The following is a 17,226-nucleotide window of genomic DNA, read 5'->3' on the forward strand; positions in this document are numbered from 1 at the left end:
AGCGCGCAGTGCACCAACGCGCCGCCGTTAAGCCACGAGACAGTTGATAACCTATGGGATACCCAGATATTTGTCCAGGCTATATATTTTTTCCAACACATAGATATTTAACACAACTAATGACTCATATTGGTCTGCTTAACTGTTTTATATACTTGCAATAGGTTTAGGTTTTGGCTGATGGCAATGACAATACCAGCATTAATCACTCGGTTTAGATTAGAAACATGTTGACATAGGCCGTGACAGAACATTTCTAGGGGGTGGGGTATTACACGTTGTCACTGTTTCCACCAATGATATGTATTGCTGCATCATCAACAACGTTGTTGGAACTATTGTGTTCGAACGTCGGAGGTAGCGAATTGCGACACAGGTACGATGCTTTCTGGAAACAGGTGTAACAGTGTCGTTGTTTGGTCGCAAGTTGCGTCGTACCATGGTGGTTGAGCAACGTCGTTGCTAACTTTTCTAGAAACGACCCCCTGGACGAGAAGAGCAGGTTCAGAACACCTTCAGATGTGGGGGCTGATGGTCTAGTGGTTCGGGAGCTTCCAAATTGAACACCTAAAGGTTGTGAGTTTGATCCCAGGGGCTGCCACCAATGTGCCTCTGAGCAGGGCCCCAAACCCCAAATTGCTTCAGTACTTTCTGTAGTTAGTTCACTGTGGGTTTCTCTGGATAAGTTTGTCAGCTAAATGATGATTCACTTTAATGTAATGGAACTATTTGAATCAATTCCTCAACCCAACAAACTGCACAGCAAATGGGTCGTTTAAGTTGGTATATTACACATTGAATGACCAAAAATATCTGGGTACAAATAACATGAGTAAGCATTTGTAAGTCTCTTTGCCTAATTAATGAATCATCACACCGATAGTGATGACCAACATGATGCCATGAATATCACTATGCCCAGGTATAGGAGCATAGCCTTGGTGCCAGCCGAACTCCGAACTTAGCCCCGCTCACAACATGTGAGGTCGGTCTGGCATTGCTCTGTTGTGGAGCAACTATGCTCGAACAAGAGCTGTTTGGACCAATCAAATTGGGCTATTACGATGATGGACAGGTGAGCAACAGTGCCTCGTCTATCACGTCATCTGAGCACGCTTAGGTTGATTTTTTTTGCAAAAAAAAACGCTGTGGCTAGAAGGAGACAGATGACAGATGAAAAAATGCATATTATTTCAATGAGGTTTCATCACTGAAATCGATTATTTCTGAAAACTTTGGCCAAAGTTGAGATGTGGGAAAACTCATGGTTTCACTTTCATCAAGGGAAAACAGTGTGTTGCTTTGCGACAAGTTGTTCCCTCGTTCGTTTGAAATCTCTGATTGGCCACCTGTTTGCTCCAGGGTTCTCCAATGTTTTCTCAGTTAGCCTTTTAATATTATATCAGATTAGTAAAAAGAATGTGCCTTTGGCATATTGGATGAATGGTTGCTGATAATGGCCATCTGTATACTTATGTAGTTATTGCATTAAAGATCAGCCATTTTTTGACTCCTAAACACTTTAAGTGTCTTAATTTCAAACACTGGGGCCCTTTCCCATGTCTCTTAGTTTTGACATCTGAAAGAAGGTTTTAAAGATGAAAAGATTAAGTGAAACTATCATTCCTATTCTAGACTCCACATGTAAAGGCCTAGAGGCTGTTAGAATCAGTCAGTAAAGACTTACCTGGTAGTGGCTGTGCCTCATTACTGTTTGTTCTTTTGACTGGGAGCTCAGGATCAGAATCTGGAAACCAACACAGAGACACATATTCACCCAGGATCAACAGAACAAACCAACACACATCTTGGTTTGCTTGTATATTATTGTCATGTGTACTCTTAAATTTGAATCCGTGGCATGGAATATAACTGACAGATTCAAATTCTAAGGGTGGAGTGAATGAATGAATGAATGAATGCGTGTGTACATGGATCCAAGATGTCGCCGCAGATGGCTACCTGGATACTTCGCTCTCTAGTACTTTGTTTTTGTGTGTTTATCACGTTTTCTGCAATATTTCAGCAGTTACTTTTACAAGGGAAGAACTATTAAACATCAGGCAAACCTCTTTAGGAACTTTTTCTCCAATTTTCCCTGATCCAACAACTCTTACCGAAATGCTTGTTGGAGGCACTGCGGTTTTCCAGCGAATCTGCCGGAGACGCAGATGTGGGAAACGAGCAGGAGCGCTGATGAAATTAAGGAAGCGGGGAATACACACCTCGCTTCCAGCCATTCACCTGGCAAACGTCCGGTCTGTAGCAAGCAAAATGGATGAGCTGCTGCTTCTAAACCAAACCAACTCTGACTTTTACAAATCCGCCGCCCTGTGTTTCACAGGGCTCTGCGAAAGCATTCTGGACAACGCAATTAAGCTGCCTGGTTTCCAACTTATAGAAACGGACCGCAACAAAGAACTTTCAGGGTGCAGAAATTTGTTTCTACTTAAACGAAGGTTGGTGTACAGATGTTACAGTGCTGGAAAAGACCACACTTAGAGACCATCTTCATAAACTGTAAGCCATTCTATTCTCCGCGGAAATTCTCTTCGTTTGTTATGGTCGGTGCCTACATTCCGCCACAAGCCTGCATAGTAGACGCATTACAACAGCTAGCTGACCAGATAACAGACATTCAGAAAAAAACACCCGGACTCTCTCACCATTATTGTTGGGGATTTTAACAGCGCCAATCTCAGTCAGGAACTCCCTAAATACAGACAGCATATCAAGATTCCCACCAGGGACAAAAACACATTGGCCCACTGTTACACAGTTTTTAAAAGATGCCTATCATGTCGTTTCCCAGGCAGCTCTAGGACTCTCAGACCACTGTCTGCTTCACCTCATCCCAACCTACAGGCAGAAACTAAAAACTTCTAAACCTGTGTCAAAAACTGTTAAGAAATGGACAAGGGAATCCAAGCTGGAGCTGCAGGCTTGCTTTGACTGCACCAACTGGAGCGTTTTTAAAGCTGCAGCTACAGACCTCAATGACCTCACTGATACGGTAACATCCTATATCAGTTTTTGCATCTGTGTGCAAACCAAGACCTTCTGCACATACAATAACAGCAAACCTTGGTTCAATCCTAATCTTAGGAAGCTACGCCAAGCAAAAGAAGAGGCCTACAGGAGTGGGGACCGGGACCTATATAAGCAGGCCAGGAACAAGCTGACAAAGGAGATCAGGGTAGCCAAAAGAAGCTACAGTGAGAAGCTAAAAAATAGCCTCTCAGCCAACAACCCTGTATCAGTTTGAAGAGGCTTGCAACGGGTCACAAATTACAAGAGACCATCACCCCCACCTGTAGATAATTCCAGACTGACTGATGACCTGAATTACTTTTACTGCAGGTCTGAAAAGCACCCATTATCATAGGTTTCCCATCAAAACCCAATCCCTTCCCCCACCTGCACTAACAATCTGCGAGAGGGATGTGTACCGGCTCTTTCAGAAGCAGAAGATCAAGAAGGCTCCAGGACCTGATGGTGTGTTCCCCTCTGTGTGAGGTGCCTTCCTGCTTCAAAAGCTCCACCATCATCCCTGTCCCAAAAAAGTCCTCCATCACAGGAATAAATGACAGGACAGGCTCGTCACCCTGACGTCTGTGGTCATGAAATCCTTTGAAAGACTGGTGTTGTGCCATCTGAAGGATATAACAGGACCCCTGCTGGGCCTCCTGCAGTTTGTCTACAGGGCAAACAGGTCGGCAACTGGGCGGTGGGACTGCAATTCATCCTGTACCACCTCGACTCCCCAGGGACGTAGGCCAGGATCCTGTTTGTGAACTTCAGCTCGGCGTCAACACCATCATGCCTGAACTCCAACATCAGAAACTCACCCAGTTATCAATGCCTGCTTCTAACTGTCAGTGGATCATCAGCTTTCTGACTGACAGGCAGCAGCATGTCGGACTGGGGAGCATCTTATCCAAAATCCGGTCCATCAGTACAAGCGCCCCACAGGGGTGTGTATTTTCCCCGCTGCTCTTCCCCCTCTCTTAACCCCAAGAAGACTGTGGAGATGACAGTGGACTTTAGGAGAAGTCCCCCCCACTCCCCTCTTAACCATTCAGAACAACACAGTGTCCAATGTGGATTCCTTTAGGTTCCTGGGATCAATCATTTCACAGGACCTAAAATGGTCTCCCCACATTGACGCTATCCAGCGTCTGAGACATCTAAGGAAGTTTAACCTGCCTAACGGGCTGCTGACCACTTTCTACTCAGCCATCATTCAGTCTGTCATCTGCACCTCCATCACTGTCTGGTTTGGGTCAGCCACCAAACGGGACAGGGCCAAACTGCAATGGACAATTAGGACTGCAGAGAGGATAAAATGGAGCTGACCTCCCCACCATCCAGGACCTGTACTGTTCCAGGGTCAGGAAAAGGGCAGCAAAAATCTCTACAGACTCCTCACATCCTGGTCACAAACTGTTCAACCTCCTTCCCTCTGGTAGACAATACAGGGCACTGTTCACCGAAACCAGCTGAAACAAAGACAGCTTCTTCCCCCAAGCAGTCACTCTGTTGACACTCAGAAATAGCACCCACCGTTACACCGAACAAAGTCAATCAACCTGGTCTACTCATCTACCTGATGTGCACTTCAATCTTACAGTTACAATCTTGTTATTAATACATTATCACTGCATTGAACTGCCTTGCACTATATTTATATTTAATCTTAAACCTCAGCCTATACTGATATTGCACTATGTCCACCCTCTTTTCAATTATATATTGCATCTTGCCTGTGCCTGTTGAGGTGTCCACGACCATGGCAACCTTGAGAGGGACAACAAGGAGGCGGACATTCCCAGCCACATTTCCCCTCCGGACAAATGCATTACCCTATCCCACCCATAGTGTCTATTTATTTGCAAATGTACATACCGTATTTATTCTTACACATAGCCATATTCTACTGCCCTTCATTCTATTCTTACTGTTCTGTTTTTTATTCTTTTATGTTTTATTTTTATGTTTTATTTGTTCGAGTGTACTTTGAGAGCAAAGATTAACCGGAGTCAAATCCCTTGTTTGTTTACGCAAACCTGGCCAATAAAGTTGATTCTGATTCTGATGTTTGTCTCAGTGTTTGTAGACCAAACCAACTTACGCTCCTCCCTGTTTGCTGGCTCAGGGTCCTGGACGTCAGACACTGAGAAAGAAAAAATGCATTACAACTAACCAAACTTGAACCAAAGTGAAGATGGAGATGCACTCATTCAAGCATCACTGATCTTCATCTGGGGGTCGTTTCTAGAAAGCGTTGTTTGCTAACTTGCGTCGCAACCTTGGTAGTACGCTCCATCGTTCTTGGATTTGGTGTTTCTAGAAAGGGTAGTTCGAACTCTCAATCGCAAACAAGGACGCAAAGTTTGGTCGTTTGAACTACTGCCCCTAGGCAGTCGCACTTGTGTCGTTCCTTGGTAGTTCCTGTTGGGTGTCCGGAGCGCCTAACCAAAAATCACAACCGCCTAACCAAAAATTGCGAAGTGGATGTTTATCTCGTGACTCAATGATTGATCTATCCTGTAGCTTAATTTTGATTAAGACACTGACTCCCCTACTTGGCTCATTCTTTCTATTTATGTTAATTCGAGTATTGCCTTGCTTTTAGTATTATAATCTTCCCAGACTCTTAAAACAGCAGTGATAAATGGTGTAGTGGCTAGAGCAGAAGACTTGTTATCCCAACTTTGTAGGTTCGATTTTCTTATGATGTGAGATTGTCCTCTTGCTTCTCGCTACCTGCAGGTGAACTGTGTGACACGTAGATTCAATTGTTTTTGACTGATGTATTGTACCTATGGTCTCTCGATGTAGAGTAACTATATACATAAATATGTATGGTCAAAACCTATTGTTGTGTCTCGTAGGCCTACTCGTACTCAGAGATGAAAAGAAGAGATAGGATGCGAACTCCGGCCGAGCGCGCAGTGCACCAACGCGCCGCCGTTAAGCCACGAGACAGTTGATAACCTATGGGATACCCAGATATTTGTCCAGGCTATATATTTTTTCCAACACATAGATATTTAACACAACTAATGACTCGTATTGGTCTGCTTAACTGTTTTATATACTTGCAATAGGTTTAGGTTTTGGCTGATGGCAATGACAATACCAGCATTAATCACTCGGTTTAGATTAGAAACATGTCGACATAGGCCGTGACAGAACATTTCTAGGGGGTGGGGTATTACACGTTGTCACTGTTTCCACCAATGATATGTATTGCTGCATCATCAACAACGTTGTTGGAACTATGGTGTTCGAACGTCGGAGGTAGCGAATTGCGACACAGGTACGATGCTTTCTGGAAACAGGTGTAACAGTGTCGTTGTTTGGTCGCAAGTTGCGTCGTACCATGGTGGTTGAGCAACGTCGTTGCTAACATTTCTAGAAACGACCCCCTGGACGGGAAGAGCAGGTTCAGAACACCTTCAGATGTGGGGGCTGATGGTCTAGTGGTTCGGGAGCTTCCAAATTGAACACCTAAAGGTTGTGAGTTTGATCCCAGGGGCTGCCACCAATGTGCCTCTGAGCAGGGCCCCAAACCCCAAATTGCTTCAGTACTTCCTGTAGTTAGTTCACTGTGGGTTTCTCTGGATAAGTTTGTCAGCTAAATGATGATTCACTTTAATGTAATGGAACTATTTGAATCAATTCCTCAACCCAACAAACTGCACAGCAAATGGGTCGTTTAAGTTGGTATATTACACATTGAATGACCAAAAATATCTGGGTACAAATAACATGAGTAAGCATTTGTAAGTCTCTTTGCCTAATTAATGAATCATCACACCGATAGTGATGACCAACATGATGCCATGCTCGAACAAGAGCTGTTTGGACCAATCAGATTGGGCTATTACGATGGTGGACAGGTGAGCAACAGTGCCTCGTCTATCACGTCATCTGAGCACGCTTAGGTTGATTTTGTTTGCAAAAAAAATGCTGTGGCTAGAAGGAGACAGATGACAGATGAAAAAATGCATATTATTTTAATGAGGTTTTATCACTGAAAACGATTATTTCTGAAAATTTCGTTTGAAATCTGATTGGCCACCTGTTTGCTCAAGGGATTTGCTACACCCTTCCCCAGCTGGTTATAACATGTTTGTAGCATTGGAATTATTTTTAAAAACGGAGGGAAAATATCCGTTTTTCCTAATAGCCTACCCTGCTACGTATCTCTTAGATTTCGCTAAGGGGTGTTGTAGGAGATATTGACGGCACAATAACTTTGAGTACAGGGGCATTCCCCCGTACTGGTTGAAACACGCCCCATAATTATTTCCCAATGGAGCAATATCAGACTCATATTCTGACTAGAATTTTGAGTATGAAAACGTTAGGCTAATAGGAGCAGGCTTCAATCAATTCCCCATGTCTCATAGGTTTGGCGGCTAAAAGAAGGTTTTAAAGATGAAAAGATTCAGTGAAACGATAATTCATTTGCTAGAACCCAGATGTAAAGCTTAAAGGCTGTTAGAATCAGTCAGTAAAGACTTACTTGTTGGTGGCAGTGCCTCGTAACTGTTTGTTTTTCTGACTGGGTGTTCAGGATCAGTACCTGGGAACCAACACAGAGACACTCATTCACCCAGGATCTACAGAACAAACCAACACACATCTTGCTTTGCAGGTATATTATCGTCATGTGTACTCTATCTTTCTGGGAAATGTTTGTGTTTAGCATCTGTGACCGGCCTGTTAGTTCTTCAGAAAAAAGGACATATTCACATTCTAAGAGTGGATGATCTGGATATGTGTCAGTGTTGAGAGAATTAACCCAAAGCTATTTTAACATGAGTTTTTATGTAAGTAGTTCATGATTATGTCTATTCTAGAATGTTGTCCAACCTGTTATAGATATCTTGGCTACTTCTTCTTTGAATATGTCATCCTCTCATTGTGTGTGTGTGTGTGTGTGCATGTGCCCGTATATGTTTGTTGTGATTCCACAAACACTTGAATGAATGACAGAGTGTCAGCTAAATGGCGATTCATTTGTAATGTAACCATTTGAATCAATTCCTTAACCCAATAAACAGCAGAGCAAATGGGTCATTTAAGTTGGTATATAACACATTGAATGACCAAAAATATCTGGGTACAAATAACACAAGTAAACATTTGTAAGTCACTTTGCCTGATTAATGAATCATCACCAGCTGTTAGTGATGACCAACATGATGCCATGAATATCACTATGCACAGATACAGTATAGGAACAGGCTTCAAGCAATTCCCCATGTCTCGTAGGTTTGGCAGCTAAAAGAAGGTTTTAAAGATGAAAAGATTCAGTGAAACGATAATTAATTTGCTAGACCCCAGATGTAAAGCAGCGGCTGTTAGAATCAGTCAGTAAAGACTTACTTGTTGATGGCAGTGCCTCATAACTGTGTGTTCTTCTGACTGGGTGTTCAGGATCAGTATCTGGGAACCAACACAGAGACACTTATTCACCCAGGATCTACAGACCAAACCAACACACTTACTTTGCATGTACAGTATATTATTGTCATGTGTACTGTCATGTGAAAATGTTTGTGTTTAGCATCTGTGACAGGTCTTTTAGTTCTTCAACACAAAAGACAGATTCCCATTCTAAGAGTGGATGATCTGGATATGTGATAGTGTTGAGATACAGAGAATGCATAATCAGAATAAATCCAAAGCTATTTGAAGCTATTATTTTAGAATTCCTTGAAGTGTGTGTGTGTGTGTGTGTGTGTGATAGAGATGTGTAGGCTATGTGTGAAGGGAGAAAATAGGATAAGGGAGTCAATAGCATGTTCACTGTGGATGTTTGTTTATGTGTCCAACTCACACTTTGATTTAGACGAATCATCCTGGGGGTCGTTTCTAGAAAGCATCGTTTGCTAACTTGCGTCGCAACCTTGGTAGTTCGCTGCATCGTTCTTGGATTTGGTGTTTCTAGAAAGGGTAGTTCGAACTCTCAATCGCAAACAAGGACGCAAAGTTTGGTCGTTTGAACTACTGCCCCTAGGCAGTCGCACTTGTGTCGTTCCTTGGTAGTTCCTGTTGGTGTCCGGAGCGCCTAACCAAAAATCACAACCGCCTAACCAAAATTTGCAAAGTGGATGTTTATTTCGTGACTCAATGATTAATCTATCCTGTAGCTTAATTTTGATGAAGACACTGTTCCCCTACTTGGCTCATTCTTGCTATTTATGTTAAAGTATTGCCTTGCTTTTAGTATTATAATCTTCACAGTCCCTAACAACAGCAGCGTTAAATGGTGTAGTGGCTAAAGCAGATGACTTATTATCCCAACGTTGTAGGTTCGATTTTCTTATGATGTGAGATTGTCCTCTTGCTTCTCGCTACCTGCAGGTGAACTAGTGTGACACGTACTGTAGATTCAATTGTTTTTGACTGATGTATACCTACCTATTGTACTCTCGATGTAGAGTAACTATATACATAAATATGTATGGTCAAAACCTATTGTTGTGTCTCGTAGGCCTACTCAGAGATAAAAAGAAGAGCTAGGATGCGAACTCCGGCCGAGCCCGCAGTGCACCAACGCGCTGCCGTTAAGCCACGAGACAGTTGATAACCTAGGGGATACCCAGATATTTGTCCAGGCTATATATTTTTTCCAACACAGATATTTAATACAAATAATGACTCATATTGGTCTGCTTAAGTTAACTGTTTTATATGCTTGCAATAGGTTTAGGTTTTGGCTGATGGCAATGACAATACCAGCATTAATCACTCGGTTTAGATTAGAAACATGTTGACATAGGCCGTGACAGAACATTTCTAGGGGGTGGGGTATTACACGTTTCCACTGTTTCCACCAATGATATGTATCGCTGCATCATCATCAACAACGTTGTTGGAACTATGGTGTTCGAACGTCGGAGGTAGCGAATTGCGACACAGGTACGATGCTTTCTGGAAACAGGTGTAACAGTGTCGTTGTTTGGTCGCAAGTTGCGTCGTACCATGGTGGTTAAGCAACGTCGTTGCTAACTTTTCTAGAAACGACCCCCAGGACAATAGACACTGAAACTGAAAATAAGGCATGTTATCAGCTCAATCAGTTAATTAAAGCAAGACAACTGTAGAAGTGCAGTGGGTGAAATCTACTGATTTCTATCTCTATGGCTTGATGTTCTTTTGGACCCCCCCCCCCCTCCCACACACACACACACACCACCTAACCCTAACCGTAACCGTAGCGCCTTCTAGGCAATGCTACCTTGAAGTTGAAGATGGGGCACCAAAAGACCATTTAACATCTCTACACTCCATCAGCTTCGGCCTTTGTCTGGTTTATAGATAAGTTTAAATGGGAACTACCGCAAGGGGACCTAACTAAAAGAGCTTCAATTAATTTATATAAACAGATACACCATGCCATTAGTTTTCACTTTTGCAACTGTATGGGCCCTGTCTTGTTCTATTTTCCCTGTGTAGTGTTTTTTCTGCTGTCTGCTCCTCATGTGACTTCCTGTTAGCTTTGTTTACTTCCTGTGTCCTTTGCTCCTTTGTTTACCTTGTGTTTGGGTCGGACTCTCCCAGCAAACCGTGAGAGCAATTTTGCTGAATATAACAACAGTCTGAGGGGACTGATATTGTAGAAAAACAAATATACCTCCGCGCTACTGCGGGTCACATCTAGCGCATCGACGGGAGAGGACCGAATCCAGTGTGAGAGAGAGAGTTCACCGGAGCGACAAAGATGTTGAGTTTTAGTAGTTTATTCAGGTGCCAACAAGGACTAACGTTTCGACGTGTGCCACGTCTTTGTCAGAGTCAAGTATGGACTGATATTGTATCTTGCTAGTGGTGCCCTCAGAAAATGTTAAAAGGGGCGGCCAGATGAGGCAATTGCAAATTATGGGGTGACATAAACTGTTGTGAAGTCACCTTAGGTATTTCAATTTAGGGACCGTTCGTTATTTATAAACGGGGTCACCGGAGGAAAATAGGGGAGGGTCATGTCTTTTTATTCTTTGTTGAGGGGAGGGTCACCTAACTTTTTTTGCCTAGGAGGGAGGGTCACCCATCTTTTGTATTAATAAAAACAGCAAAAAATCAAAGTGGCTTGTTTGATTGTTGATTTCTGTCGCCATATAACGTTATGAAAATAAGGGAGATTTCCCGGGTTTCTCACGCAAAATACGGAAAATGTCAACATTCGTCCCCATTAACGTTGGAAGGGTTGGAGCAACAAAGTAGCCTACTTTATTCACGCCTAACAGCCTATATCCATTTGGTCAACTTTATCCAGCCCTAAAAAAGCTAAATTTAACTTTGGTTCACTTGTAGTTTACCGTGTAGCCTAACTTTAAACAGTGTGCATGCTTAACATAAAGCATACTTGTGCTTCATTCATCCACACATCCAGCTCATAACGTTTTGACAAGCATTTCTACCAATTGACCTTGTTCCTGCCCATCTCTAGCTTTGCTGCCAACAAAAATGTGTTACGTTCCAAGTAGCAGTGCGTAATTCTGCTTCATAAAGTTGAACAAATACATTTGTTCATATAAATAGCCAGTTTATGGTCTACAGAGTTGGTAAGTTATGGTAGGCCAACTTGGAGTGAATATACAGGGGGAATTCTTTGTCTAGCTGAGTAGCCTGGCAGGTGCGCACGTAGGCATAGCCTACGGCCAAACACTGCAAGCGCCAATGAATCGTGCTCTCACGACAACCACGTCGTTAACTTAAATAGGCCTAGGTTAACATCACTCTGAGTTCGCATTCAAGCAAGCAAAACGATGATTTGAATACATCTGTTTCTCTGGAAGGACAAGGGGAGAGAGATATAACATCCACCTTCTGTCAAGATGATGGATGGGGGGCCCCCTAATTAAGGTCAGAGGTCAAATTAAAAATTCGCTGATTCAGGGCGGCGTTACCTTCCAGATCATTCTTGATCACGTGAGGTAGGCGTATCTTATGACGTCATGATGGGGGGGTCTTACTTTCTGCAGGCGTGTCTTATGACATCATACAAAGGGGCGGGGACCGTTCTTGTTTTTCTGGAACTTTCAGCAACATCGGTGTAACTTTGCTTTGTACCTTGAAACCGTAAAAAGACTTTGTTTTTTTTAAATGTATAAAAGAAGTAATGTTTTTTTTTTTTTTTAAATGTATAATTGAAAAATAAAAAGAAATTAAAATAAAAGTCTGTAAAGCACAACCTGAGTGTGAGAGGGCACAGTGTTGAACAGTTAATTTTTGTTGTCGGGGGCCTGTGCGGCGTGCGTGGCTTGCGAGGGCTCTGAACTCAGGGAGCTTGGGATTCCTTGGGATTCCCTGTGATTCCCTGGGCCTAGTAGCTGGCAGAGGCAGGCAGGCAGGCAGAGTCCCGGGGATGGGACTCCGCGCGCGCGCGAGAGAGAGAGAAGTCTGGAGCTCTTAGTCGCACGTCTTCTCCCTCCGACGGTTTGACTGAAAATGACTGAAAAAGCGAGAAGGTTTGGGGGCGTGATCAAACAAATGGGGAGGAATCAAAAATGCTTGTGGGCCGGTTAGAGGCTGAGTGTACAGGCACAGCAGGGGGTAGGGGTTGAACTTGCACATGCACATGTATGTTGCAAACGTAGGGGCATTCCTTAACCATCAAGTCACGGTACGTCATCAAGCACGAGGTTCGTAAACACAGAGAGGATAAAAGGAGCAGATGCAATCAGGCCCAGGGCAACCTTTTTAAAATTCTCCTTCTCTGCAGCATCAGCGCGCATAAGAGGTGAAACCTAGGCTAGCCATTGTGTGAAAATGGCTGAGCAGATGCAAGCAGGCACGGGTAACCTTTTTAAAATTCTCCTTTAAGCCTTATGGCCTGCGATTGAAAGTTCAAGCACAATAGAGGGTAGTGTAGGATTACATACATGTAGCCTATGTTGCAAACACAGACATTCCTTAAGCATTAAGACACGCTGCGCCATCAAGGACGAGAGTCGTAAAAACAGAGAGGATAAAAGGAGCAGATGCAATCGGGCCCGGGCAACCTTTTTAAAATTCTCTTTTAAGCCTTATGGCATGCGATTGAAAAGTTCAAGCACAATAGGGGTAGTGTAGTATTACATACATGTAGCCTATGTTGCAAACGTAGGTATTCTTTAAGCATTAAGACACGCTAGGCCATCAAGCGCAGAGGCTCGTAAACACAGAGGATAAAAGAGCTAGAGAGAAAGAGCAAACATGGCTGAGAGAATGAGCGGCAGTGCTAGCGGCAGTGAGGAAGAGGCGCTCACTATTGATATGGATGCTGTTGCGGGGCCGTCTAGCGAAGCAGTCACTCCTCAAAACAGGATTTCTAAACCTGACGAAGGCTTGGCGAACGCTCCAGCAAGGAAAAAACCGAAGCCCATTTTTACCTCCAGATATCAAGATCCTCCTCCCAACGAGTTAGGAGGAAAAGAGAGATGGTGTAATATCATTTTAGGCTACGACTTTTATTTTCAATTGGGGCAACTGAGTCTGTAGACCTATAGTCTACTGTGACGGGGCAGATCGAGGGGTCTCCCCCAAAGGACCCCATCATTTTGAGATCTTACGATTGGAAAACGTGTCAAGGGATCATCGGTAACTGTTTGAAAGGTAAAACGGAGGGAGAAGAGAGTATCTCTGCGGTGTGGTGCTCTGTACCTACAAATGATGAGAACGTTGTCTATCAGGTGTTTTTGTTGCCTGAAGAATGAGGCTCCGCCGTCTTTCTTTACACTCTCTCGTCAAGTGGGTGACGATGAGGAAAAGGCTACAGTGTAAATTGTGATTAGTTCACTTTACTTAAAAAAACTGTGAAAACCTGTTGCCTTAGAAAAAGTAAGTAAATTAACTTGGTAAAGTTTGTTGTACTGTATATTGTATAATATTCTGAGTTGTAAGTTCATACGAAAGTTGTTGTTACTCACACACTCACAAACACACACACACACATCCATATGTACATGTATACAGACACACACACACATTCAACAAAATGTAGTCATTCAAACTAACTTGAGCTTCAAACTAACTTGCTTGCTTACTTAAATATTATTAAGTAATTATTCCAGTTGTTAATACAACTTATATAGCACATTAACTTCCACAATTTTGCATTGACATAGAATGTAATGCTAAACTGTTTTCATTCAAATAATGACAAGATTTACCACAAACATTACAGAGTGTGCACCCTGCATGTATGAAACTCAGGCTTTTAATACACATTTTTAGTTTGTGCAGAAGGTGATGTTGGAGTTAGCCTTAAGGGGTTGCATGAGAAATGTATGTTAGATTGTGTAAAATACCCTATATGTATATAGGGTTTATAGGCATATTAAGGCCTCCATCTGCATAATCTATCTTTAATAATCAATTTTTCTGATTTTTCATAAAGCCAGATTGTATTTGAGTATATACTGTAGACATATCAGCCTCACTACTTTAACTAAAGCAAACATTTTATATTCAACAGTTAATGTTGAGATTGGATGTCAGTTGTCAATAAAAGACTGCATCGCTACATTCCTTGTGTCACTGATTCCTTGTGTCCTTGTCTTCTGCCTCACACATTCTTTATACATACATAGCACCGAACCCTCATTATAGCCCCAAAATGAACACGGAATTCCACTAAACGTAGCATTCTACCTTGTTTTGAAGGGACTGGTTGTTTTTGAATGGTCTGGCACTTGCCTAAAGCTAGCCTCTAGTGTGAATTTGGTGAGGTTTCACGTGTACTCTTCAGTTTAGAGATTGAGGCGTCTGATGCTCTGTTTTTCCGTGTGATAGTGAGGCCTTGCTGTTCCGGACAGTATTATTTGGCGACCTTCAACATTTTATCCATTCCTACTTGTGATAATAAACTGTATAAAATAATAAACTCTCTCGTTCAATCCTTTAAGCAATAATAAGCCTAATAAGGCTAATTTCCATAACGTTACACTTTCTTCATGGAATGGTGGGCATTCCATTCATTCATCATTGCTCTGTAAGCATTCTTGCGTGCGTTCATTTCTGAACAGAATTCACAATCAAATTGACAGATTCACATTGTCAGATTCAGATGTTTTTTTTTTTTAAATGTTTATGTGCACTGAGTAATACTTACTTGACTTACTTACTTAGTATAACTTCATCTAGATAAGTTCCTTTACTTGTCTTTTCCAGGCAATCGGTTTCCAAATTGTTTAAAGTGTAGTTGTATAGTTAACACATCAGATTTTACAGTGTACATTACTGTGTGTACATGATTCAAGTGTAATCGGATCATTTGGTGTGTTTGTGATTTGACAACAAAATAGAGTTTCATTTTAAAACAAGTGTTTCATTTTGTAAAAGATCCGAGGGATTCTGTTATTTGGCTGTGGCGGCTGTGTGTTAATTGTGTTTTTCGAAAAAAAAAAAAATGAATTTTAAATTTCAAAATTCTGCTTAAGCAATGGAAGGAAAAAAAAAACTGTAACAACAGTTCTGCTCACACCGTTCTCTAAAAATTTGCTCCACGATGTTACGAAGCCCCCTTTAGTCAAATAAATCTCCTCAGGTTGTAATTTTAGGCTATTCTCTTTTGACAACTCAACTGTTTCCACAACTTTGTTTTCTGGAGATTTTAATCATTTGACATCTCTGAATGACAATATATCTTGTTTTATACTTTGAGAATCCCCACATTTTTTTGTTTAGATCAGAAAACCGCATCGGAAATCAGTTTCCGTCCTTTAATAGAGCATTGTTCAATTTCCAATAACCTCATAGTGATGGAAAATCTGAGGGGTCTGTTTATCCGGACAAATAGCAGACTGGGGAAACGTAAGACATGATCAATCCACGATTTGAGCGTTACGTTTTTTATTTGACATAGTGATGTCCAAACCTCCTGCACATAGCTGTACATACAGTACTGTGCATATCCGTCTATATGGTTTTCTTATAATAATTTCTTATAATATATTCTGTAAATAAGCTGCATACATCTATAGTATTCTTACTACTATTATAAAGTTACTGCTACTTCATTGCACATATCTGTAGCCTACATGTTGTTCATACATTGTTCATATGCTATATAGGCCTACTGCTAATACGCTGCACATATTTACCTTCTGGGTTTACCTTCTGTAAACCAGCTATTCTTTTCAATTTCTTGTCCTGTCCGTCTATAATTTATATATCACATTGCACTTTCCTGCTTTTTTTACACTTCTGGTTAGACGCAAACTGCATTTCGCTAACTTTGTACTTGTACTCTGCATAATGCCAATAAAGTTGAATCTAATCTAAGACCTATACGTAAGTCAAGCATCACACTGGCAAATTTGCAGTGCATGTATTCGAGTCCTACTGCACTCTTTGTGTTGCACCCTGTGCATGTAAAATGTGCTATATAAATAAATACTTACTTACTTACTTAACGGAGCGCACAAACTTTCTTTTCAAAATGGCGGACATAGCATTTTTCTCATTTTTATAGCGACGCAAGGGGTGATTGATGACATTTTTGGGGGTGTGTCTTACATAGGCATGTTAGTTTTTCACAGTGTTTCATTGGTTGATAACAGTTCAGGGGGAGTGTTGTAACATAAAGACATAAAAAGCATCGGGTAGGTGTGTACCGAGTAACTAACTTTCAAGACAGTCAAACCAATAACTTGTCAAGAGTTTCTGGACCTGTATTTACAAGGATGGCCGAATCGCATACACCAAGAGTATCCGTTTCCAAGAAAAGAGTTACGCTCACGTCGGTTAGCAACAGGCTAATGGATCCTGAAATAACTTTTGCACCAAAAAGAGGAAAGCCGGAAACATTCGTAAACTTTTTTCATAAACCGAGCAATGCTCTGGAATACCAATGGATGTTGAGTGATGGTCGCATAGGAGGCTATGTTTTTGACAAAGAAGAATGCAGTGTGAAGCTATATGTTTTGGCTTCACCGTATTTGGTGTTTTCAGAGGGGATGCTACACATCTCATTTTGTGCTGCCGATTGGATAATGTTTAGGGATATTTGGAGTGATCTTGAACTACCTGTTTCGGATAGCACCTTCACAGCATCATGGAATAGTTCGGTCTATACCAAATGTTACCATATTTATGCTAATTGTCTTGAAATAGAACCACAGGGGTTCATTCACCTGTGTAGTGATGACTACAGAATAGCAACATATGCTGAAGCAATATTTACTGCAGAAAATGATGTAGAGAAATTCGTACAAGGTCCTAAAG

General features: G+C 41.8%; 3 protein-coding genes across 4 annotated transcripts in view; 1 reads left to right on the forward strand and 2 right to left on the reverse strand.

The window, feature by feature from the left end:
• LOC121714945 (tripartite motif-containing protein 16-like) overlaps positions 1 to 17,226 on the forward strand; it is a 1,397,702-nt gene that overhangs the window by 995,745 nt on the left and 384,731 nt on the right. The gene's annotated exons all lie outside the window — the stretch shown is intronic.
• Positions 1 to 17,226, reverse strand: part of LOC121714956 (tripartite motif-containing protein 16-like) — a 964,796-nt gene that overhangs the window by 75,722 nt on the left and 871,848 nt on the right. The window lies entirely within an intron of this gene.
• The window catches only part of LOC121715639, a 59,593-nt gene that overhangs the window by 26,062 nt on the left and 16,305 nt on the right, over positions 1 to 17,226 (reverse strand). Inside the window, exons 5-8 of the mRNA XM_042101509.1 lie at positions 8,401 to 8,460; positions 7,535 to 7,594; positions 5,132 to 5,173; positions 1,688 to 1,747 (exon numbers count right to left, since the gene is read on the reverse strand). Of these exons, the coding sequence (XP_041957443.1) occupies positions 1,688 to 1,747; positions 5,132 to 5,173; positions 7,535 to 7,594; positions 8,401 to 8,460 (222 nt within the window). The remainder of the gene's footprint in view (positions 1 to 1,687; positions 1,748 to 5,131; positions 5,174 to 7,534; positions 7,595 to 8,400; positions 8,461 to 17,226) is intronic.

Source organism: Alosa sapidissima, chromosome 8 (genome assembly GCF_018492685.1).
Source record: "Alosa sapidissima isolate fAloSap1 chromosome 8, fAloSap1.pri, whole genome shotgun sequence".
NCBI lineage: Eukaryota > Metazoa > Chordata > Actinopteri > Clupeiformes > Clupeidae > Alosa > Alosa sapidissima.